At 45.0% G+C, this 22,880-nt stretch overlaps 2 protein-coding genes across 4 annotated transcripts in view; one reads left to right on the top strand and one right to left on the bottom strand.

Moving 5' to 3' along the window:
* The first annotated feature begins 1,284 nt into the window (after window positions 1-1,284).
* LOC130905565 (seizure 6-like protein) lies at window positions 1,285-22,880 on the top strand. 2 transcript variants are annotated; one of them, XM_057819097.1, is made up of 17 exons: window positions 1,285-1,529; window positions 12,579-12,689; window positions 12,786-12,919; window positions 12,986-13,184; window positions 14,739-14,924; window positions 14,989-15,160; window positions 15,219-15,385; window positions 15,653-15,847; window positions 15,989-16,127; window positions 16,294-16,490; window positions 16,956-17,156; window positions 17,433-17,624; window positions 17,850-18,044; window positions 21,153-21,188; window positions 21,253-21,361; window positions 21,433-21,541; window positions 21,614-22,880. In XM_057819097.1, the coding sequence occupies exons 1-17, from the start codon at window positions 1,292-1,294 to the stop codon at window positions 21,641-21,643; spliced, it is 2,610 nt and encodes an 869-aa protein (XP_057675080.1). In that variant the 5' UTR covers window positions 1,285-1,291; the 3' UTR covers window positions 21,644-22,880. The 2 variants fall into 2 exon arrangements, with proteins under 2 accessions (XP_057675080.1, XP_057675079.1); XM_057819096.1 differs by having other exon boundaries at window positions 12,579-12,919.
* The window catches only part of LOC130905562 (electrogenic sodium bicarbonate cotransporter 4-like), a 41,014-nt gene continuing 38,594 nt past the window's right edge, over window positions 20,461-22,880 (bottom strand). For both annotated transcript variants that reach the window (XM_057819092.1, XM_057819093.1), the window contains exon 27: window positions 20,461-22,503. In XM_057819092.1, coding sequence (XP_057675075.1) covers window positions 22,347-22,503 — 157 coding nt within the window. In that variant the 3' untranslated portion in view covers window positions 20,461-22,346. The remainder of the gene's footprint in view (window positions 22,504-22,880) is intronic.

Here is a 22,880-nt window from a genome sequence, read left to right as displayed (position 1 = left end):
ATTCGTTATTGGATCGTTTTTGTTCACCACTGTAAATAAGAGCACTGAAGCAAGAAGGGGTAAGTTGCCATTTCTGTTCAACCCTTTTTCTCCTGTATTTTTTTTTGCGTAAGAAGCTAGGGTAGTGGCTGTCTTTTCTTCGTTCTTTTTCATGATCACGGTTTAGTTAGCGGTTGGGATTCAAGTGTAGATTCCTTTTGTTTGTTTGGCCTGGGCTTACCCTGAAGCCGCGCTTCATCTACAATTTGTACATATTGCCTTGAAAGGTGGAAAAGCACTATATAAGTATAACACCATTTACCATTTAACATATTCATTGCGAGTTTGTTGTGTAAATTTTGTGCCACTTGTGAAATTGTGTGGCTCGTTTTATGTTACGCCCTTCGCGAGCCGTCCTTGGGACGTAACACTAGCGAACACAACAACAACTATGCCACGACTATTGCCACGAGTTGGCTTTCGGCTAACGTCGCTAGCTTCTACTCTACATTCCACAACAGTTGGCAGCTCTGCTTTGACAAAGTCATCAGTCATCTATCCAAAAATCACACTTACTTTTTGGCAAATCCTTGATCATAAGCAGACGGGTTAAGGAAGCAGGCATCTTCGAAGTGTTTGCAGCAGAGAACACTACTCGATGATGGCGTGAAATTCATTCGCTTCGTGCGAACGAAAGGTGTCCATTTACATGCCCTGCTATCCTTTGGCCACTCATACAACTTTTCGTTTGAGTGAGAACAAAACATCGCCACACACCGCTGTGGCATCTTACCGAGAAGCAATGCAACAAACAATACTGTTCTATGGCGGACTTTCTCGCACTTCCCGGTGTGACGTACTTTCCGAAGATTGCCGAAGAAAAGCATTTTCGTTGTCAGGGGCGTTGCTATGGGTTAAACAAACAATCTGGAAGGGTTGCGTTAAAAAAAACAATGAAAATATCCATTGATATTATTTAAAAACATGGTTGGCCAACCTTAGTTCACATTTCCCCTTTAAGTCCGAGGTTCCCTTTAATAGCTTTTTTTGGGGGGGGGCACGTTGGCACGATGAACTTTATTATTGTTTTTTCTTTACTTTTGTCCATTTTCCTTATCCTTTTTCTTTCCTCTTTTCTTGGATGCTTCTTTTTGAAGTTACCTTTTCTTTCTGCACATGAGTGAAATATTATCAGAGAGATGCCAGTCAGAGGGAGGGAAAGAATGGCAAAGAAGGAAGGAAAGGAAGAAAGACAAAAATAAAAAGGTTTAGGCTGACACAGAAAAAGAGGCAGAGAGAGAGAGTGAGAGGGATGGAGAGTGAACGCCTTGTGTGGTGGGCTGGGCTCGCGAGAGAAGGAGAGAGTCTACAGGAAGCCGCACCGGCGCGAGGGCATTCCAGTTCCGGTCGCACGTGCCAGCGGACTCTCCGTCCCGAGGACGCCCTCCGTCCGTCGACGCCCCCTCCGCGGAGTCCGGCCGCCGTCTCCATGTCTCGCTGCGCGTGCGTGTTGCTGTGGTTGGCGTGCACCCGCGTCACGGCTCGTGCAGGTGAGACGCGCAGGTCGATGCTTTTGTCTGCTTTATAACGGGAGGGGGGAGGACCCCCGCCGTGCGCTCCGCAGCGGGCTCGCCGCAGCGTGTGCGTGGGATGTGCGTGCGCGCTACATGTCAACACGCGCGCCACAGCAGTCAGACGCTTGGGGGGGTGACGTCAGCTCATCGATGCATGAGGGACAAAAACTCCACCGCGCACATTGTTCGGGACGGCACCGTGGAAAAGCCAACGTCTACAGCCCGGGCCACTCGTCCGTCAGTGATCGGTCGGTCGTCATATACGTACAAACACCTATTCGAGTGCGTGGGCGCCAGATGTGGGTAGAGTTGCCAAAAATGTTACTCAAGTAAGAGTAGCGTTACTTCAAAATAATATTACTCAAGTAAAAGTAGTCTTCCAAAAAATGTTTACGTAAACAAGTATTTGGTGAAAAGAATACTCAAATCGTGAGTAACAATGTGAGCAACTGCTTACGATGTTAGATTTTTATATCTATATGAACCAAGAACGTAGGTTTGGTCTCAACTTTGGTAGGGAAGATATAACGGCATAACCTGCATGCACGCTTTTTGCTGGGGTTGGGACATTAATAAGACCAAATAGATTGGGTGAACGGGGATCAGGGCTACATTTCTCACAAATAGGAACTTAATTAGTCAATGCAAAAGAAATCTGTATTGACTAATACTAACTTTCATATGTATCGGTTCAGGTGGTACATCGTTTATTCAAACTTTTGTTTTCAAAAACGAGGGAAGAAACATTTTGAAAACTTCCAGAATACATGGCTGGATTTTAGTAGCAGATTAAAATTGCAATACTTGAACATAAATTATTTTAACATACACAAACTTGTTAATAATCTCTTAACTATCCAGGAATGCAAAAAATAAAATAAAATAATAATAATAAAAATTTGTCTTAAGTTACTCAACACTGTCTGTCTAAATAAAGAAATTAAAATATAACTGAAAAAAAACTTCTTAGTCAGTGAATAACAAAAATTTTTAAAAGGGGAAAAAATGGAGCCTTTCTTCAGGTTAAACACTACTGCTTTTATCCACAAGCACAGCCAAACTCAACGAAAAATGAAAGCTCCTTTGGGCTGCTTTAAAACCACGTAAATAAAATAAAAATGACAATTGGGGAGAAGGAGGTAAACCTCGGTTCACTACATTTTACACAGTTTAAATAACGTTACTAGTAGAAAACACATATAGGAGGACAATTCTCTCTAAGCAGCTTTCTACTTGAGTTATACAGGTTAGAAAATTCACAGTTTAATGTTATGCTAACTTTGATGCAGGTCGGACTTGCAGCAGCAAAATTTTTGGTGTGTTCCCCACCTCCACAACATTGATGTTTTTTACATGACTTATAGTGGCTGCAGCTGCTGCTGGCTTAAAAAAAAAAAAACTTCGAAGGGGGCGTGGGAGGCGGCATGTTGTCAACATGTCGTACAAGTAATCAGTCAATCAAAGTTACATTTGAGGAGAAAATGGACTGGCACATTTAGCAGGTGGAAAGGGGTAAATATAAATTTGAACATAACGAAAATAATTCACTTAATAGTGGTAGGGTCCATTCTATTCTTATAACATATGGGGAGACGATCTAAATGACCTATATAACTGAACTCATTTATAATGCTTATAAGGTTGCTTAAAAGTTGGTGGGGACAATTTGAGCATCCTCAAAAGTTGTTAATGTTATGTCCCTATTGTGCCTATGCAAACCTATGCCCTTGATATGAACTGGTATTATTATACTGCAGTATAATACAGTAAAAAATACAGTAAAAAAATAAAAAAGAAATACTCATTGAATACCCGCGAGAAAAAAACAACAATCTACAGAACTGAAGCATCATTTGTCCAAAGAGCATGAGTGCCCTCTTGTGGAGAAAATAGTTCCTAGTTTGAATAGTGAATAGTTCCTTCATAGTTCCTATTATAAAATTAAAAGGATCATATCTCTGGTTTTCTGTAGTCAATCAGTGCCAAATAAAAACTGGGAGAGAGGTTAAAATCCGCGCTTTCGAGTCATGTCGAGGGCAGCGCTCTATGTCCAATGCTTCCAATACGCCACGTGATTGAACAGGCCAACGTGATCGTACAACGACAAGCTTGAGTCTCATAGGTATAATGGAGTCATGTGATTATTGTTGCGACATCTCATTCGTGAAACTGGTAGAGCTACAGTTGTGGTCAAAAGTTTACATACACTTGTGAAGAACATAATGTCATGGCTCTTTTGAGTTTCCAGTTACTTCTACAACTTTGATTTTTCTCCGATAGAGTGATTGGAACAGATACTTCTTTGTCACAAAAAACATTCATGAAGATTGGTTCTTTTATGACTTTATTATGGGTTAACAGAAAAAGTGTTTAAATCGGCTGAGTCAAAAATATACATACATGGATCTGAAAAAGCGAATCATTGACTTGAACAAATCAGGAAAGTCACTTGGAGCCATTTCAAAGCAGCTGCAGGTCCCAAGAGCAACAGTGCAAAAAATTGTTTGTATGTATAAAGTGCATGGCACTGTTTTGTCACTGCCACGATCAGGAAGAAAACGCAAGCTATCACCTGCTGCTGAGAGAAAATTGGTCAGGAGGGTGAAGATTCAACCGAGAATCACCAAAAAGCAGATCTGCCAAGAATTAGAAGCTGCTGGAACAAAGGTGTCAGTGTCCACAGTCAAGCGTGTTTTGCATCTCCATGGACTGAGAGGCTGCCGTGCAAGAAGGAAGCCCTTGCTCCAAGAGTGGCACCTTAAGGCTCGACTGAAGTTTGCTGCTGATCACATGGACAGAGATAAGACCCTCTGGAGGAAAGTTCTGTGGTCAGACGAAACAAAAATCGAGCTGTTTGGCCACAATGCCCAGCAATATGTTTGGAGGAGAAAAGGTGAGGCCTTTAACCCCAAGTACACCATGCCTACCGTCAAGCACGGTGGTGGTAGTATTATGCTGTGGGGCTGTTTTGCTGCCAATGGAACTGGTGCTTTACAGAGAGTAAATGGGATCATGAAGAAGGAGGATTACCTTCAAATTCTTCAAGATAACCTAACGTCATCAGCCCGAAGATTGGGTCTTGGGCACAGTTGGGTGTTCCAACAGGACAATGACCCCAAACACACATCAAAAGTGGTAATGGAATGGCTAAATCAGGCTAGAATTAAGGTTTTCGAATGGCCTTCCCAAAGTCCTGACTTAAACCCCATTGAGAACTTGTGGACAATGCTGAAGAAACAAGTCCATGTCAGAAAGCCATCAAATTTAACTGAACTGCACTAATTCTGTCAAGAGGAGTGGTCAAAGATTCAACCAGAAGCTTGCCAGATGCTTGTAGATGGCTACCAAAAGCGCCTAATTGAAGTGAAAATGGCCAAGGGACATGTTACCAAATATAAGGCTGCTGTATGTATATTTTTGACCCAGCAGATTTGATCACTTTTCATCCATAATAAAGTCATAAAAGAACCAAACTTCATGAATGTTTTTTGTGACAAAGAAGTATCTGTTCCAGTCACTCTATGAGAGAAAAATCAGAGTTGTAGAAATAACTGGAAACTCAAGAGAGCCATGACATTATGTTCTTCACAAGTGTATGTAAACTTTTGACCACAACTGTACATTTGGCACCGCTGGAAAAAAAAGTAAAATCTAATATGAAGAAAAGTAGCGAGTAAGAGTAGCTTTTCTTCTTCACAAATCTACTCAAGTTAAAGTAAAAAGTATGGCTTCGTAAAACCACTCTTAGAAGTACATTTTTCTCAAAAACATACAAATAAACAAATAAAATAAAACAAATAAATGTAACGCGTTACTACAACTTCTGACGTGCACATATGGACGTTTGCAACAAATGAGCTCAACGTACTAACTTTGCTTTCACTCTGCGAAAGATGCATTTTTCCAAGCTAGCTGTAGAGGTCGCATTCGAAAGGACATTTTTATGCAAGACCTAGACTCAACGCAAAACGGCAGAGTGATGCGACCACCGGGCCGGCCGGTCAAGTCGGGCGGGAAAGTGACGGACTTTGAAAGTTTCCTGGACCCGACGGGTCGTCAGCGGAGTAAGAGGCCCGGCGTTCAGTAGATTTGCGCTGCTGTGAGCGCCCCACGAGAGTTATCAGGGGACAAATGTCCATCCATACGAAGTACCATTTTGACTCCGACACCGCCGCTGCGAGTGAGTCCAATTTTTAAAGTGTTTCTAGTGCCTTTTGACCACTATCCCGCATATGCCATGATGTGATGATATTGTGATAGAGATAATAGCATAAGGAGGAAGTTAACATTGTAATATAGCAATAAACACTTTGGTCAACTGGGTCTAATGGCATGTAGGTTATTGTTCAAGTTAGAATATTGACATTATAGCGAGATAATAACATAATGAAGTTAACATTGTGTGGTATACATAGGGTCACATAGCTTTTAAAGGCAATTGCTTTTTTGTTGAAACTAAATAAATGGACACCATGCAAACCGGTTACATTTGGAAAACAAAGAAATGTTATTGTTTCCCTTATAGTACTATGTAGTACCTACTTATAGTACAACATTATTTAAACTAACTTGTTTAAAATGCTACATATAGTGAGAGTATTATTTGAAGGACGTTATAAGCTTGTCAAAATACACTATACCAACACTACCGCAATGGTATTTCCAGGACGTTATAAGACTGTTACACTGTCCCACCTCTAACCAGGATCTTACACAGTCGAAATAAGAGTGTTTCGATAGGGGAAGTGTGTGTCAAAACGTAAGGTAGCATTGTTCGACAGGACAGCTGGCATCGATAGTCTGTGCCACCGCCATTGTGAACAACGAGTCTAAATCGGGAGCGCAAATCGACGGAACGCCAGCTGGTGTTCTGCCAAATTTTGCAACCCATCAGAAATTGCAACTTTGCGGTTCTGCGCATTCGCGTAACATTAAAAATGGCTGCGAATGCAGTGATTCCAAAGTCAACACTACAGTCCCTGACAAAAGTCTTGTCGCTTATCCATTTTGTAAAAATTGCTTATAACCTGTCTTTTAATTATTCAATTGGTTTCAGAAATGGCTCATATGAAAGCTAAGACCCTCCCAAATGATGTTGAATGTACAACAATATATTTGTTTCACTGAAAAAAGATTTATCATTTAATGAAGACATAAAGGTCAAATTTGGTAAGACAAAAGTTTTGTCGCATAACAGAAAGTAGTGTGAAAATTGAACAAAAAATGTACTTCAAATACAAAAATATTTTACATGACATAAGCTAATTAAGTAGTGGTGCTGTGAGATCCAAATTTAATATTTTGTATGACTTCCCTGGGCTTCGGCAAGGATTCATACAATTTATTGATGAAGTCATCAGGAACATCAAAGAAAGCAGTCTTGCATGCCTCCCGGAGTTCATCAACATTCTTGGGTTTCGTCTTCCATGCTTCCTCTTTCATCTTACCCCAGACATGCTCAATGATGTTCATGTCTGGTGACTGGGCTGGCCAGTCCTGGAGAATCTTGATCTTCTTTGCCTTGAGGAACTTTGAGTTAGAGATTGAAGTATGCGATGGAGCACCATCCTGCTGCAGAATTTGTCCCTTTTTATGGTTAGGAATGTAAGCGTCAGCTAAGATTTGTTGATGTTTCATCCTGCAGATCTCTCAGGGTGCAGCCAAATAAACAACTGTATGGCATTTGCCAAGGCCCACAACTGGTCAAAAGGATGGACGCTGGAAAAGTGGAAAAACGTGGATTTTTCAGATGAATATTCCATTGAATTACACCACTGTCGCCGCAAATATTGCAGGAGACCTACTGGGTCTTTTCTGAGATTCACTCAGAAAACAGTGAAGTTTGGTGGTGGCAAAATCATGGTCTGGGGTTACATCCAGTATGGGGGTGTGCGAGAGATCTGCAGGTTGGAAAGCAATATAAATAGTCTGAAATATCAACAAATCTTAGCTGCCTCTTACATTCCTAACCATAAAAATGAACAAATTCTGCAGCAGGATGGTGCTCAGTTGCATACTTCAATCTCTACCTCAAAGTTCCTCAAGGCAAAGAAGATCAAGATCCTCCAGGACTGGCCAGCCCAGTCACCAGACATGAACATCGTTGAGCATGTCTGGGGTAGGATGAAAGAGGAAGCATGGAAGACGAAACCCAAGAATGTAAATAAACTCTGGGAGGCATGCAAGACTGCTTTCTTTGATGTTCCTGATGACTTCATCAATAAATTGTATGACTCCTTGCCGAACCGCATGGATGCAGTGCTTCAAGCTCATGGAAGTCATACAAAATATTAAATTTGGATCTCACAGCACCACTACTTGATTCGCTTATGTTTATGTAACATTTTTTTGTATTTGAAGTACTTATTTTGTTCAATTTTCACACTTCTTTCTGTAGGCGACAAAACTTTTGTCTTGGCAAAATCTGACCTTAATGTCTTCATTAAATTATAAATCTTTTTTCAGTGAAACAAGTATATTTTTTGTACGTTCAACATCATTTGTGAGGGTAATTAAATGTCAGGTTATTAGCAATTGTTTCTACAAAATGGATAAGTGACAAGACTTTTGTCAGGGACTGTACAAACTTTCTTAAAAGAAAGGAATATTTACTTATGTTTGATCATGGAGGGACATGTACAAAAGTTCTCCTCGGACACATTCTGCTATGATAGCAGCACAAAACAACTGCACACCGCTCTCTTACTGTTAACGTCTTCGCGTTGTCGTTAGGTATTAATTTACCCCATTTTCATGTAGCACATGTATTTTTATGATGTAACTTGCTTATTTAGCACCTTTGGATAACAGTGAGAGTCCAACTAAATGTAAAAGAGGGCTTATTCACTGCTACTGATGGGGTTGCAAAATTTGTCAGAACACTGGCTCTCGTACGCGGCACGGTTCAAAAGTACTAATTGAACATTTACAGCAAATTGTAGCTCTTTTTTTAAGGTAAAGCCCCGGGAACCGATGGCTCGACGGTACAGTCTTAGCACCTCGTAAAAATAAGCGGCCGATGCTAACCACGCAGACGGGCGTGATGCCAAGAGTGTTTCCCCTTAATTTAACGGTTGCAAATTCATCAGCGTACGCGCTTGCGTAGTGGAAATGCGTTTCAAGTTGTGTTCAAAACATTCGGCGACACAGTCCCGTGTTGAGCCTCGGAGGTTTCGGGGACAGCAGTGAGGGAGGGAAGGAGGGAGGTGTCGTGACCGAGAAACGCGCACTTTTGCTGCATCTTGGCTTCTCGCTCATCCCAAACTTTAGTGGCACTAAAAGTGACATTGGCACTTTTTTTTTTTTTTTTAATCCTCACTAATCTGGGCTCACACGCACGCGCGCATGAAGAGTGGATATTTCCTTCTCTTTTGGGACCGTAATCCCCGAGAGGATTAAAATGTTTGACAGAAGTTGGAAGCCAGCAGTTCCAAGAAGCAAAAAGCACTTTTGCCTCTGTCTTCCTCTGGCTGTCAAAACACTGGGGGAGCGGTTTCGACCACCGCCGTACATGCTCGTGTGTTTCAAAAACGCAACCATCTCTGGCACTGGACCCAGGGACCGCTTCGGGTCATTGTCCGCCTTAGGCGCCGGGACCCAAGAAGAAACCCTGACCGGCAGAGACGTCATTGAAATGAGTCCGGTATTCATACCACTTATCCTCTGGTGGCGGGGGAGCTCTGGCGAAACGAGTGAGCTGGCGACAGCGCCTATGGTATGAATGGAACCCATTCGGTCGCTTGCCCGCCAACGGATTCTCTTCGTAGAGGCGGTGTGGAGGAGGTGTGAGCTTTCCTCCAAACTAGGACACAGCAAAGTGGATGTGTTCCTCTTTCATGCTCCATCACTTCTTACTCAGCTTAAGTGTGTGTCTGTATATTTATTTCATACAAAATATCTGAAGTCACATCTCACCTAATCTAATCTAACCTCAGTGTTGCCAACTCCCCAGCAAGGAAAGAAGCTATAGACCCTACTCACCTACGTCACAAAATGACGTGTCGCTGTATCCGGCCGCCATATTGGCCATCATTTTTAAGCCCTATTCTCAATGGTTTCAATTAGTCGTGCAATTTATAGAGCAATTCATGGAAGCCCCGGTGTTATCTGACGCTGTAAACTCATTGGATGCGTTGCATAAAAGGCGTTATGTGGAAAAGCTTCAGTTTATCCATTCGCCAGATCCATATTTGATGCCTAAATCAATGTTTTTCGACCCGCTGTCTTCGCCGTCTCTGCCTGACATCTGCTACCCTGATATTTACAACTACCTTGTCCACACAAAATCAGCCTATTCTCACGAAAGTTTGAAAAACTTTAAGAGCTTGGAGGCTTATAAATACTTCGTTGCTGGTTGGGTGAAACAGGTCCTCGTCCACGAAAATTCGGCAGGAATCTATCTTGTGCTCGGGAAGGTGAGTTATGAAATTTTCAATTCAAAATCTTTTGTTCTTGCTAACATCCACTGTCAAGTCTAATGCATTTCATGTCATTTGTCAATGGAGCTAGGGCTTTTAATGTTTATATGGTTTAGCGATAGCACTCTCACTACATACATATATAATATGTAGTAAATATGAAGTGCGATAGCACTACTCCAGATTGTCCCTAGTTGAATTTATTTTTGGGCTTTTGACCTCAATAGTGAAATCGTAAATTAATTGTATGACAACTGTCTTATTATCCCCTTATAATTATATATTTTCAGGTAGTTCATTCACAGCGTCTGAGTGTATGTTGTCGGCGATTAGCCTAGCAATGATCTTAATTGTGGTTGTCAGCCCAAAACCCTCTAAATATATATTAAATGCATCTTACCAGATATAAAATGACTACTACATAATCTGTGGTAATCGTTTGGAGCCCAGTTTTCTCGTCGAATTGCAGCAGTCCATCTCGCTCTCCTCTCCGGGTCTCTCGGAATACGGCAGAACTTCAAGTCTCTCCGTCTATCTTCTCTGTTATTGCAACCGACCGCCACACACGCCTTCACCATTTTGATTATTAATGTTAACGAGCAGAAAAACACGCCATCATAGGAGGAATTTACGTAGCGGTAATGCATCAACACGACGAGTTGACGGACAATATGGCGCGGGGGCGTGGTTGTGACGTCATGTGAGTAGGGTCTATTGGCTGTCCTAAAAGTAGCTACATGACATCATCATCATCTAATTTTCATAACTGGCAATTTGCATGTAACTTACTCCCACATCTTTTGGGTTCACCTGAACAATTATATTAATTCAAAAGTTGTGCCATCATTGAAAATTGTTTTTAGACATATTTTGTGTGGCCTATCTGACGTTGAAGAACCAGAAATGGATAAAAGATATGTTGTAAATCTTATTTTAATATTGGCAAAATTTCACATTCACTTTGTAAAATATGCTAATCAAAGACCAAATTTTCATGTTTTTGGGAAAATGTTTTTCTTTATATTTGGATGATTTAAGTTCCTCTTTGAACCCCAAAGTTATAAGGACCAAAAGACTTTGCAAACAGTACGGCTTGTATTAAAAATGACCCCGACCATTTTATTTATTATTTTGTTGTTGTTGTTGTTGTAAATCTGTTGATTGTATGTGAATTGTTCGCCCATTATTTGTAGTTGTTTTTGTGTAAATAAAGTTTTAAAAAAATAAATAAATAAATAAAATAATAATTTGCATCTAACTTTTATGGACGCCATAGGAGAGAGGAATAACGTCGTGGGAGAAGCAAAAACTGAGTTAAGAAAAAAAAAAAAAAGATTTGTCACTATTCACTTTTGACAAAAAAAATTGCCAAGAGGCTTTGGAAAGTCGCCAAATTTAGCGAGGAAAGTCGTCAAGTTGGCAACACTGCCTAACCTAACCCATTTGTCTTCCAATTGTCATACTGGTGTTGCCCCCATGTATTTTTCAATGGGCAATAAAAATGAAATCATTTGAAATATAATGAATGAATGTTTTGAGGTCGAGAAAAAAACAATTATTGAAATAGTAATAACAGTAAGTAATCGCATTTTTTAAAAGCCACGAGTTATAAATTATAGTGGTACCTCTACTTACGAAATTAATTGGTACTGGAAGTAGTTTCGTAATTTGAAAATTCAGTAAGTAGAGACGCGTTTTCCACGTAAATTCCGAAATCCGTTGCAAACCCCACAAAATTACAATTACACACAAACATAAATCTTTTATAATTCCGAAATCCGTTGCAAACCCCACAAAATTACAATTACACACAAACATAAATCTTTTATAATGCATAAAAATGCAATCAAAACATGTCAGAAATATATGTTACAATTTGATTTTTGCACAATAAACATAAAATCCGAGTTGTGCATGTTGTAAAAAACCAAGAATAAAAAGTTTAAACACTCAAGTAAAGCTGTCGGAACATGAGGGGTGAATGAAGAGGACGTTGTGATATGCACATACTGGAGAGGTCCCTCTTAGCCAATTGGATGGCCAGGAATGCTAGGCAATAGCCAATGGCAAAGTAACTATAAGTATGTTACGTTCAGTAAATTCTGGGAGCTGCGAGTACCAGCTTTTTCCCGTTGAGGCGTGTCTTAACCTCAAAATTATGTATTTAGAGACATTCATAAGTAGAGGTACCATTGTATACATATAAATTGGAGATCAAATAAAAAACTTAAAAGACTAAATGAAAATAAATTGGAAAAAAGACGACAAATTCAAACAAGTGTGTGTGTGGGGGTGGGATTTTCATTTTATTGGATTTTTTTCATAAATGTCGTCTGAGGTCATATAGTGTAACTCTTTGGCTGCCATTGAGGGCAAAAACCTACAAGATTTGAGCCACCCAGCAGGTCAATTGGACTGGACGTCTATTGCCGTCAGTAGGCCTTTTGGATATCCATTTAGACTAACTACCCCAACATGTACTCTGAGTTAAGCTATCGGTAGCTTTTGAATAGACTAGTGACCACTGAAAGGCTTCATAGAAAAAACATTATTTGGTGTGTCGGAGGAACAAGTGAGGTAAGGGCGTATTCCTCGGTGCGGTTTGCAGATTGGCTGTCGGAGGGCGCTCAGCAGCGGGCCGGTGCTATCGTCCCCTGGTCCATCCTCCCGACGCCGGGGCCGAGCCCCGTGCCCACCGATGCGGACGAGTCGTCATCGGGTACGAACGTGCTTGAAAACACCCTGCCCGCTGACGCGGTGGAAACTAGGCAGGTCCAATCTACCTGCATCTTTCTCGGTCTTGTCATTCTTCCAGAAGCTTCCAGCTGCTCCGTGACCCTCACGCAACCAGAAGGTTACATCGACTCGTTGGACGCGCTCCCCTCAGCCGGCAAAGTCGGCTGTACGTACACCATCTCTGTCTACGCAGGGTACGGCGTGGAGTTGGAGGTATGCCAGGGTGTGCGTCCATGCATACGACCACGTCCTGACCCAAATTCCCGCCGGCGATTTCAGGTGAAGAGCGTCAACCTGTCGGATGGCGAGCAGTTGTCCATCAGGGGCGTGGCTGAAGGTGGGGCCTGGCTTGTGCTGGCCAACCAGACCCTGCTGGTGGAGGGGCAGGTCATCCGTAGCCCCAGCAACACGCTCGGCGTCTTCTTCTGCTCCTCGGGCGACGAAGATCATGTCGGCGCTTTCCTGCTGCACTACCAGAGTGAGCGCACACACACATTAAAATGATGTTTCTGTTCATGCCAATGTGCTAATTAGCTGCAATCAACACATGACTTAACACGCTTCTTAATGAGCACATTACAGCCTTCATTAGTTGACGCTCTTGAAACGCTTCCCCTGTGGGCGTGTGTGGATGGGTATGTGTATGTGTGTGTAGCAGCTATGTGATTCAGTGTACAAACAACACAAGTATACTAGTAGATACAAGATGAACAGATCAAAACATAGCAATGTCCCCAACTATAATACAGTTAAATAAGAAAGCTGGTTGCCTAGCAACACATCATAGCAACCAAAGTCACCTAGTAACACAAGCTGGAATCTGACGCGACGTGGCAACAGGCGAACCTTCGCGAGTGTCATTCCTTTGCAACTAACACAACAGGCTAGCAACACAAACTAGATATGAGCTAACATCGCAATTTCTCAGTAGCTTTGTTGTGAGGGTTGGTATATTGGGTCACGTCCTGTTGATTTTGGGGCATCTCAGGGTCACTTCCTGTTGATATCAGGTCACATCCTGTTGATTATGCAGCATTTTGGAGCAGGGGTGTGTAGAGACCGCTAGAGGGGCAGGTGCTCATAGATCAAAAGGGGCACATGAACAAAAATTTAATACACCTTACAACAACATAACTTCCACTTTAACCAGCCTTACACTATAATTTCCCGTGACTGTGAGACAGTTTAATTGGGAGAGGAAAATAGTGAATAGAAATCAACACTGTCATCAACACTTTCTGGCTGTGACTCAGCTTTGCCTTTTTTCGGGGTTCAAGTAAAGTACTGCGTTTCTGCACAGTCTGTCAGCACACATATACACACCAAAAAAAAAGCCCAGTCAAAAGGGGCACTTTGGGGCACTTGTAGGGGCAAAGGGGCAAGTGCTCAAGCACCCCCCCCACACACACACACACGTGCCTGTTATAGAGTGTTCCGGTTGATATTGGGTCACTTCCCTGTCAATGGAATGGCAAAAAGGGCAACTGGAAATGAATAGGAACGTTTTTGGCAAATTTTGACGGAACCATACGTTTTTGCCACAAGAAAAAAATTGCCTGGTGAACTGGTGAACCTCAATATCCTGAAATGTTTGATGTATAAATGATATGGACAAAAACTAGAGGACAAGTAGCATCTTGAAATGTCCCTCTTTATTGGAAAAAACAAAAACAAAAAAAAACGCTTTTTTTGGCTGAACGGTCATTTTTTGTGTGTCAGCCTGCGTTGTGCGAGAAATCCGGTCGTTTTGGTGTATGAACGTTGTCGACTGGTCATACTGTTTTGGCATACATACTTTGACATAACATGAAAAAACGGAACACGGCGACCAAGCAGCCACACCACCAATAGGCAACATGACAGAAACTGACGAAAACAACCACCAAATCAACCTAGCAACCCACATACTGTACATACCGTACGACTGACATAACACGGCAAGATGTGTGCAATAAGTTCCAGCGGCCTTCGTATCGTAGTGGTCATCGTATACTAACGTAACGCTAACAGTTTGCTTCGGTGGCCCCGTCAGTCTTCCGATTGAGCTGTCCGTTCCCGAAGCGACCCCACTTCGGGGAGGTGTCGGTGCTGGATCTCCTGCCGGGAGGCACGGCCCGCTTCCACTGCCACATGGGCTACCACCTGCAGGGGGAACATCTGCTCACCTGCGTCAACGCCTCGCGGCCGGCATGGAGCCACGAGGAGCCCGTGTGCCGAGGTGGGTTTCGCTCGGGGAGGCGGCCTTCGGGGGCCCGGAATTCATTTGGCGGTGGCCACTTTAGCCCTCTGTGGCGGCACGGTGAAAAACGCCACCCTGGGCCGGGTCCTGTCACCCTCGCCCCTGCACGGGTCCAATGCCCCTCGGGAGCTCCGCTGTTCATGGTCCCTGGAGGCTGCTGAGGGACAGAGGCTACACCTGCACCTGGAGCGCCTCCTGCTGGGACCCTCAGACAGGTGGGTGGGAACCCCGCCCTCGGAACGGCGGCGCCCGACGGTGTTTTTTATCGGTCAGGCTGGTCCTGCTGGGCGGCCTGGACACCGCTTCCCTGGTTCTGTTTGACTCCGGTCGGAGCCGACACGTTCCTTTCGAGGGGGTGATCAGCGAGGGTCCCGCGGTGACGGTCCAATTCTCCACAGAGCAGCCGGCCCAGAATACGGGCTTCAACATTCGCTACGAAGGTTAGTTCGGTCCGAAACTTTGAGACCCGTGCCCAAACATTTATTACAAGCAGACTGGATCCGTTGTGTGGTGAGGTCATTGATGGACCGTGACTAGGGTAGTCTTGATTTGTCATTTGGCTGCGCGCTCAAGAGTTGGGTCTCTCTGGAAAAATTCGTCTGTTTCAGATGTCGCACTTTTGCCTGTCACACTTTTGCCATAGAAGTGAAAGAAGGGTTGCGAAGACAAACCCCCGTGTCCTCTTTCACCCCCACACATGCACGCAGCATTCGAGCGAGGTCGTTGCTACGAGCCGTACCTCCAGAATGGCAACTTCACTACGTCGGACCACCTGTACGGCGTCGGTGCGGTGGTCCAGTTCACCTGTGACCCCGGTCACGCCCTGGAACAGGGCCCGCCCGTCATCGAGTGCATCAGCGCCAGGGACCCGTACTGGAACGATACCGAACCGATTTGTAAAGGTGAGCCTGAACTGTAACTCACCCACCGACCAACGTAAGTCAGCGACCAAGGCCGCCCGGTGACTAATGTGATTCCATCCCATGCAAACGGTTAGCGTCACCACCTGCGGTAAGTGTTGTTTTTGTCTGGTGCCAATTTAGCTCAGTGCGGGGGCGACCTGAGCGGCCCGGGCGGCGTCATCCTGTCGCCCAACTGGCCCGAGTGGTACGGTGAGGGCGAGGAGTGCACGTGGAGTGTCCACGTCGGAGAAGACAAGAGAGTGCTCGTCGATGTACAGCTGTGAGACCACAAATAACATTCAATGTTCTGCTCACTGACTGACAGTTACCGACCCATCTGACACTTTCGACCCTGACTAATGTTGCTAGCCTGTGTATGACAATTAGCATTAGCGTGTATCTTAGCATAACCTTTCTCTCTCTCCCCGCTTCTCTCTGCTGTCCAGTCTCAACATCACCGAAGGAGACTTACTGACGGTGACGGACGGCGACGAGGGTGCCGCCCACCTGCTAGGCCGCTACTCGGGGGGGCGCGCCCCCTTTAAACTCTTTTCTAGCACTCCCGACCTTAGCGTTACCTTCCACTCTGACCCGTCTGGACTGGTGTTGGGCAAAGGGGAGGGCTTCATCATCAATTACATGGGTGAGACACACAAAACTAAAAGAATGTACTCACCACGTCGCTGGCAACTAGTGCCTGACTGAAAAAGATTTGCAATAACCGATCACTCGGCCATTAATCCAATGAGGTTTAATATTGATCAATGCTAATTAGCAGCTCATGGCAGCTAGAAAACAACACAAGAGCAAGCCTAGAGTACAGTGACACTTGAACACAACTTGTTATTTGTCTTCATCTTTCCTCTCCCCTTGTGTCACTTTGGCTTTGCTTCACGCTCATCTCCCCGCGCTTCCGCTTAAGCGGCCGCCTCACTTTAGCCGAGCTGTCCCACTAAGTTGTCGTGCAAACTGACTGCAAACTCGCAAATGGTTTTGAAATGAACGCCACTACACACACAGACTAACTTGTTCAACTATTGATTAAAGTGGAGACAAAGACTAGCCCAGAGGCTAACCCACTAACAGGGCGTGCGTGTGTTCTTCTCAGAGGTTTCCCGAAACGATTCGTGCGCCGACCTGCCCGAGATCCAAAACGGTTGGAAGACGCGCAGCGGCAATGACGGTACGGCGGTACGCGGAGCTCGCGTGACTTACCAGTGCGACCCGGGATACGACCTGCAGGGCGGCGCCACCCTCACGTGTCAGCTGGACCTCTCGTGGAGTGCGCAGCCGCCGTTTTGTCAGAAGAGTCAGTCGCCTCCTTGCTCTTATTGTGCCTACTCACTTGTCAAAATCGTCTTTTCATTGCGCCTCAGGTGGCCTGGGGAGATCAACGCGAACACGCCATATGATATATACCGCTCATTTCTCTGTTAAAAAAACGGAAATATTATCCATGTAGTACTTTGACAGATTTTCAGTGTAAAAAGAAGCTCTCTTACCTCGCTAACAGTTCCGACGCTCGTGTCACCGAGCAACACGTCTCTTAACAGTGTCGCTGATGTTCTCCTTCTGTGGTTGCCAGTCATGTACTGCTCAGACCCGGGCCACGTGGCACACGCCGCTCGCTCTCTGTCAGACCCCAAGTTGCTGGTGGGGACCACCGTCCGGTACCGCTGCGGTCCCGGGTATATCCTACAGGGGGGCGCCACCATCAGCTGCTACGGCCGCGAGCCGGGGACACCCGTGTGGACCTCGCATCTCCCGCGATGCATCGGTGAGTCACTTCCCGTGTCCATTTTGTAGTCACTTCGTGTTTGACTGGAACCGTAAACTCACCCGCAAGATAAGACCAAACGCAACATGGCGTCTAGTAAGACATCGTAGCCGTAGCAACTTGTGATACTTGGCAACTCGTATCGTTCACGTGTGTGTAGTTGTTTGCGATGAAGTATTTGGAATGCAAAAGAGATCCGATGTTTGAGGTGTGTTGATTTTGCAGCCGAAGACTCTCTGTCGTGTGCCAATCCTGGCGTCCCTGACAACGGTTACCAGGTGACGTCGAAGCGGGTCTTTCTGCCCGGGGAGACCCTGGCCTTCGTCTGTTACCATGGTTACCAGCTAGTAGGTGACACGGCCATCAAGTGCGTCCAGGGAAGCCCCTCCTACTGGAGCGGACCGCTGCCCATTTGCAGGGGTGAGATGGAAATCGATTTCTTGACATGAGAATGAATATGTACATACAATGACCCAATCAATGTCTTAAGAATGAATAATTTAAACCACTGAAATTCAGCTAGCTCGATGGACGCTATCTGGATTGACCCCCGCTGCAGCAGACTGCCCGTAGTGGTCAAATTTCAGCCTGAGTCAGAGTTCCACCAGTTTGTCTTCCGTTCAAGATTGGCGCAGGGCGGTGTTCCGACTGGTAGGGCCAGCTCAGGTCAACTCCTGAAGAAGGCCAACGAGGACGTCACCAGACCGCCTCCTGATTGACGAGAAATGAGCTTTCCTCTCCTCCTCCTCTCGGTAGCTCCAAAGATGATCCACTTTTCAACATGCTTCTAAATGGCTATAAGCCTCCACTCTTTTCTGGCCGAGACCTAGGCACCTGCTTCTCTTGCCCTTGCCTGACGGCGTTCGCCGATGTCCAGATTTTTCAGGGAGGACTTGTGAGGAAGAGGTTTCTATACCCTCGTGGACTGGGACGGCTACTGTCCTGAAGAGAGGTCTCGGATTCACCTTCTGGGGTTTCTTCTTGTCTCTTTTCTACACTCTATATAGTCTGCCTGCATTCTTCCTTCAAGCACCCTCCCTATAGGGCTGTGTTTGCTTTCCTGCTGTGCGAGAACAATTCGAGGCTGCTCATTCGGCAACCGCCCACACTGGCTCAGGCTCGTTGTCCAGGTCCACATACCGTACATAATTAGGTGCCGTACCCCACCTTCTGATGCTGCTTTTCAGATTGACTATTCCATTTCCCTTAACGCCTGATACCAATCCGTTTTTTAACTCTGCCAGCCTCAGTGGAAGCACGCTCGCCAAAACAGATAAAACCCTGTTTAGAGACAGTTTCTCGAACTACAGTGAAGAGGTTTTCCTATCGCGATACCTTTAAAAAGAGCGGCTTGATAGTAGGTGTACATGAATCATTTTAATATCGTCATGGGCTGATGGGGACAGCTAACAGGGGGTGTGTGACTTGATGTCGTATGTGAAGGAGAAACGATATCGTCATCGCACACACCATATAATTGTCTGCATTAGTCTAACACATATATAGTCTAACACATACATATGGTACAGGTTGGCACCGTCTAACTGTTTGCATTACTCTAACACACGTAATATAATTAATCAGAAAATAGTATCATTTTCATATTTACGTTAGGACTACACTAATATAAAATAAACAGCACACCATAGTTTAATGAGAAGAAATAGAAGAGATACACAATGCCGTCTTATCACAAGATTGACGCACCAACTCGTGTAATCAGCTCTCCCAGCAAACTCCAAGGACAAAGCGCTTTGTCCTAAAACAAGTACAACCAGCCCGGACAGCAAAGTTGATAGCGGGCGTCCCAATCCGCGCACGAACCTAAGCCGCCCAAAACCGGCCACAGCGGGGATGGCCCAAAAGCAACGCCCAGAAACGCCTTCGACAAGACCGGCGTCAGCAAAGGCTTTAAAAAGACTGGACACTGAGATAAGACAGATTTCTTCTGCTCGGAAACATGTAGCCTTGTTTTGGATCCAGAATTGTCCCTCCGTCGTCTGTTTTTGCCTTGTTTTTACCATTGTCGACGAATAAATTGTCAACCTGTTTTCGGTGAGTGTTCTTCAAGCTTTTGAAACATGGAGTCAGTACAAAGGGTTAAAATAAGAGGACGCGCGAGATTTGGCCTTCCCGGCGGGTGCGCGCGGGGCAGCGTCGGCCGAGCAGCAATTGTTGTGGCTGGTGCTGTTCTCGGGTGCGTCTGGGCCGGGGGGGTCAAATTTCAACAGTTGGCGACCCGACGTGATGGTTTGACGACGTGATAGGCCCAGACAACGGAGGGGATGGACGAACGGCTGCGGAAGAGTCAACTGGAGCCCTTTTAGGTGCACCGTCAAAAGCCGAAAAGGTTCAAATACGTTTTGTCATAATTTAAGGCGGGTGAAAGTTGACTTGAAGCGACCTTCGACCATTTTGTGTTTTGTCTAACGGTGAATGTTGCATTCTGGCATATGGGGAATTAGTTTGGTAACAGTAGTCTTAACACTAGAGGGGTATTTTATAGATTTGTGCATGAAGTACAACATCCATTGAGTAGTTTAGGCTGGGCGAAAGATAGAAAAAAAAAGAAGAAAAAAAAACACACAAAAAAAACTTTAAAAAAATAAAAATAATTTTTAAAAAAAAGTAAAATAAAAGGACAAGTTAGATTAGGAAGCATGGTGTCCTCTGGAATCCGATTAAATTGCGAGAGACGGCAATTGAGAAGGGGTTGTGAGTCGCCCCCTCCCTCCCCACCCCCCGGCCCAGACGCACCCGAGAACAGCACCAGCCACAACAATTGCTGCTCGGCTGACGCTGCCCCGCGCGCGCCCGCCGGGAAGGCCAAATCTCGCGCGTCCTCTTATTTTAACCCTTTGTACTGACTCCATGTTTCAAAAGCTTGAAGAACACTCACCGAAAACAGGTTGACAATTTATTCGTCGACAATGGTAAAAACAAGGCAAAAACAGACGACGGAGGGACAATTCTGGATCCAAAACAAGGCTACATGTTTCCGAGCAGAAGAAATCTGTCTTATCTCAGTGTCCAGTCTTTTTAAAGTCTTTGCTGACGCCGGTCTTGTCGAAGGCGTTTCTGGGCGTTGCTTTTGGGCCATCCCCGCTGTGGCCGGTTTTGGGCGGCTTAGGTTCGTGCGCGGATTGGGACGCCCGCTATCAACTTTGCTGTCCGGGCTGGGTGTGCTTGTTTTAGGACAAAGCGCTTTGTCCTTGGAGTTTGCTGGGAGAGCTGATTACACGAGTTGGTGCGTCAATCTTGTGATAAGACGGCATTGTGTATCTCTTCTATTTCTTCTCATTAAACTATGGTGTGCTGTTTATTTTATATTAGTGTAGTCCTACCGTAAATATGAAAATGATACTATTTCCTGATTAATTATATTACGTGTGTTAGAGTAATGCAAACAGTTAGACAGTGCCAACCTGTACCATATGTATGTGTTAGACTATATATGTGTTAGACTAATGCAGACAATTATATGGTGTGTGCGATGACGATATCGTTTCTCCTTCATATGTCTTGCAGCTGACCACGCTTGCTTTGCCAACCATGCCTTGGAAGGTGAGTGTGTCCGCGTCAGCGGCTAGTGTGCACGCACATTTGTTGACGACAGTTCGTGTGCCAGTGTCGCACGCCGGCGGCGAGATGGACGGGGGCAGTTTGGCACTGGCCGCTTTTGTCCTGGTTCTTCTGACGTCCGCTCTGCTTGGAGGCGTTTACGTGCTTGCAACGCGGTAGGATGTTATTTAATGGCCAACCAGCCGGCAAGAACCACTTAACGTCACGCTTACTTGATTCCCGTCAGGTGCCGCCCCAGCTCCGACCTCGGTCTGCCGCTGGCGTACCCTCACCCATACCGACAGATCACCGCGGAGGCCGAATTCGACAACCCGATCTATGAGGCAGGCGGTGGGGTGAGTAAGTGAGCGGCGACTTGAGCATTAGCTTTAGCTTGGCTTCAGCTGCCTGGTCTACTTGATGTACAGGATTCTCGAGAATATGAGGTTTCCATCTGAACAATGTCGGCTGGCCGAACCCCGTCCCGTCCGAGGTGCTCATGTAAATAGCCCTAGATGATGTCTCAACGCACTTCGGTCGGGTGGGCGGAGCCGCAACTAAGCTACCAGATTCTCATCGTCTTTGTGGGAGGAGAGACAGGAAGAACAAAGAGGACATATTCGATGACAGAACTATGACCCTTTGATGATATCATTTTTATGAGTCTAGTAAGTCTCACCAAGCGGTAACAGGAATGCTAAGCTAACGTTGAATACAAGCATGAACGCCCGCATGGAGCTTTTTTTTGTTGTGTTTTTTTTTGGGCCACAAACACATCACTTTTTTCAGTCTGCCAAGTCATCATGTGTTAGTGTGCTCCTCATGTTGTATGTAGTGTAAATATGTAAAGCAAATGAGTATTTCTTTCATACTGATGTAACATTCATATCGCGTGACGATGATTCATGTCATTACAGGAGACTAAATCAAACAAATTCAAAAATCTCCAAGTAGATTCATTTATAACATCAAGTCCATGAATAAAAGCGTCATGAATGACATCAAGGATTGACTAAATGGTGATGTAAATAAAGAAAGATTTCATGACTGTTATATACTGTAAATGACAGACATGACTGGCATAGCAGAGAACACCTCACAAACTGCAGACAATTCCATTTTTGATGACCATTTTGTCGGCTCCGCCCCTTCTCGCCTGACCTATCGGTGAGGCTTTGTGAGCTTTGAGGCCGCGCGGCGACGTTCCGCCTCCTCGTCCGAGTCGGCCTGGACGCGCACCTCTGGGAGGGGCCGCCGCTGTGCGTGGGCGGGGACTGCGACGGCCGGGGGCGGGCCCATTCTCACGTGCAGAGTGATGCTGAGCGTGGAGAGAGTGGGGAACTTGAAAATAATAGCCCGACTGAGAGACAATTCCCGCAAAAAGCGGACGTTCCCGTACGGAAGCTCCGTGGGCCGAGTCATGTTTTCATACGACTACAGACAAAAGTAAGTACAGCGGTACCCTGACATACCAAACGAAGCCATTCTAGAGTTTCCTTCGTATCAGGATTTTATTCCCGTTTTAAACTGCGTCAAAACGCCAATGGCCTTATTGGTTCATAGCACGGCGCGTTAAATTATATGATAAGGGTAAAACTGGAATAAAAAAACATTTGAATCATTCAATATACAATACCTAACCTAACTGTTAATACTTATAATTAAGCAAATAATAGAACATCATGCCCCCCCCCC

This window comes from Corythoichthys intestinalis, chromosome 17 (assembly GCF_030265065.1).
Source record: "Corythoichthys intestinalis isolate RoL2023-P3 chromosome 17, ASM3026506v1, whole genome shotgun sequence".
NCBI classification, from domain to species: domain Eukaryota; kingdom Metazoa; phylum Chordata; class Actinopteri; order Syngnathiformes; family Syngnathidae; genus Corythoichthys; species Corythoichthys intestinalis.
This window is presented reverse-complemented; position numbering and strand designations above follow the sequence as displayed.

Excerpts from the sequence above, each read along its gene's own strand:
- LOC130905565 (XM_057819096.1), top strand. The coding sequence starts at position 1,292 with ATGGAGAGTGAACGCCTTGTGTGGTGGGCTGGGCTCGCGAGAGAAGGA. Across the intron at positions 16,491-16,955 it reads CTTCATCATCAATTACATGG|AGGTTTCCCGAAACGATTCG; the intron begins GTGAGACACACA and ends TGTTCTTCTCAG. Across the intron at positions 17,625-17,849 it reads GCATCTCCCGCGATGCATCG|CCGAAGACTCTCTGTCGTGT; the intron begins GTGAGTCACTTC and ends TTGATTTTGCAG.